The 1,209-nt window shown below is 36.8% G+C and overlaps 1 protein-coding gene across 2 annotated transcripts in view; it reads right to left on the bottom strand.

Moving 5' to 3' along the window:
• The window catches only part of LOC106522622 (syndecan-1), a 3,002-nt gene extending 2,583 nt beyond the window's left edge, over positions 1–419 (bottom strand). The window contains exon 1 of one of the 2 annotated variants that reach the window (XM_014015696.1): positions 237–419. In XM_014015696.1, the coding sequence (XP_013871150.1) occupies positions 237–302 (66 nt within the window). In that variant the 5' untranslated portion in view covers positions 303–419. The remainder of the gene's footprint in view (positions 1–236) is intronic. The other variant, XM_014015697.1, reaches the window with a different exon arrangement.
• Positions 420–1,209: the final 790 nt, after the last annotated feature.

Genomic DNA, 1,209 nt, shown 5'->3' with positions numbered 1-1,209 from the left:
GCTGTGTATGATAATCAAGTTTGTGAAACAATAAATCATTTCTGAAATGTTTTATTTGAACTAAGAACTAAATAAATCTTCAGACATTTTAATTATAAGTTAAAAGAAACATTTGGGAAGTAAAACCTGGCTTTACGTGAGGAAATGTCAGACACTTCACCTGCTGGGCTTTTCGCAACAGGAAGTGAAAATAGGTGACGCTTGTTCTGTTTTATAAAGACTGAACCGTGACTCACCGACACGCTGACCGGCTGCATTAACCCCACAGCTAAAACCAAAGAAGCTGCCAACGATAGCCGCATGTTTTTAGCTTAAATACAGTCCACTTTAGTTTGTTTTTATTCTTCTGAGTCGCTCTGATTGAACCTGGAGAACTGCCGTCGCTGTCCAGGTGCCAAACCCCGCCCACTTATGTCGTCACGCGCTCCAAACCACTGCAGGTGTGGTTATCCACTGTATGAAACTACATACATACATGCCTACCATTGTTGTTTCAACTAACCTTTCACTACTTTTAGCTACATTTATCTTTTATGTGGTAGTGCTCTAACCTTTAGCTACATGTAGCTTTTACCTACAGTTGCTACTTTTAGCTATTTTTGCTGCATTTCGCATGTGTTTTAGAACTTTTAGCTACTGTTTTAATTTTAGCTAACACAGCTACATTTTTCTAACCTTTCGCTACATTTAACTTTTACCTAGCCTTTTGCTCTTTCTTGCCCTAGGCTAGTCATTTGATGCTACTTTCAGCTATTCTTTTGCTGCATTTAGCAATTGTTTTGGTAGTTTTAGCTACTGTTTTAATTTTAGCTAACACAGCTACATTTTTCTAACCTTTCGCTACATTTAACTTTTACCTAGCCTTTTGCTCTTTCTTGCCCTAGGCTAGTCATTTGATGCTACTTTCAGCTATTCTTTTGCTGCATTTAGCAATTGTTTTGGTAGTTTTAGCTACTGTTCTAATTTTAGATTTTATGTGGCATTTTGCTACTTTTATTTTCTAGCTAGTAAGTTAAAAATTTTCTCTATTATCTAGCCCTTTGCCACTGTTTTCCATGTAGGTAAACTTTAACTACTTTTAGCTTTTACCTAGCCTTTCGTTACCCTTTCTTGCCCTAGCTAGTAATTTGATGCTACTTTTAGCTATTCTTTTGCTGCATTTAGTAATTGTTTTGCTACTTTTAGCTTTTACCTAGCCTTTCGTTACCC

The sequence above is a fragment of the Austrofundulus limnaeus genome, unplaced genomic scaffold (genome assembly GCF_001266775.1).
Source record: "Austrofundulus limnaeus strain Quisiro unplaced genomic scaffold, Austrofundulus_limnaeus-1.0 Scaffold133, whole genome shotgun sequence".
Taxonomy (NCBI): domain Eukaryota; kingdom Metazoa; phylum Chordata; class Actinopteri; order Cyprinodontiformes; family Rivulidae; genus Austrofundulus; species Austrofundulus limnaeus.
Note: the sequence above shows the minus strand (reverse complement) of the source record. Positions and strands in the feature narration are given on the sequence as shown.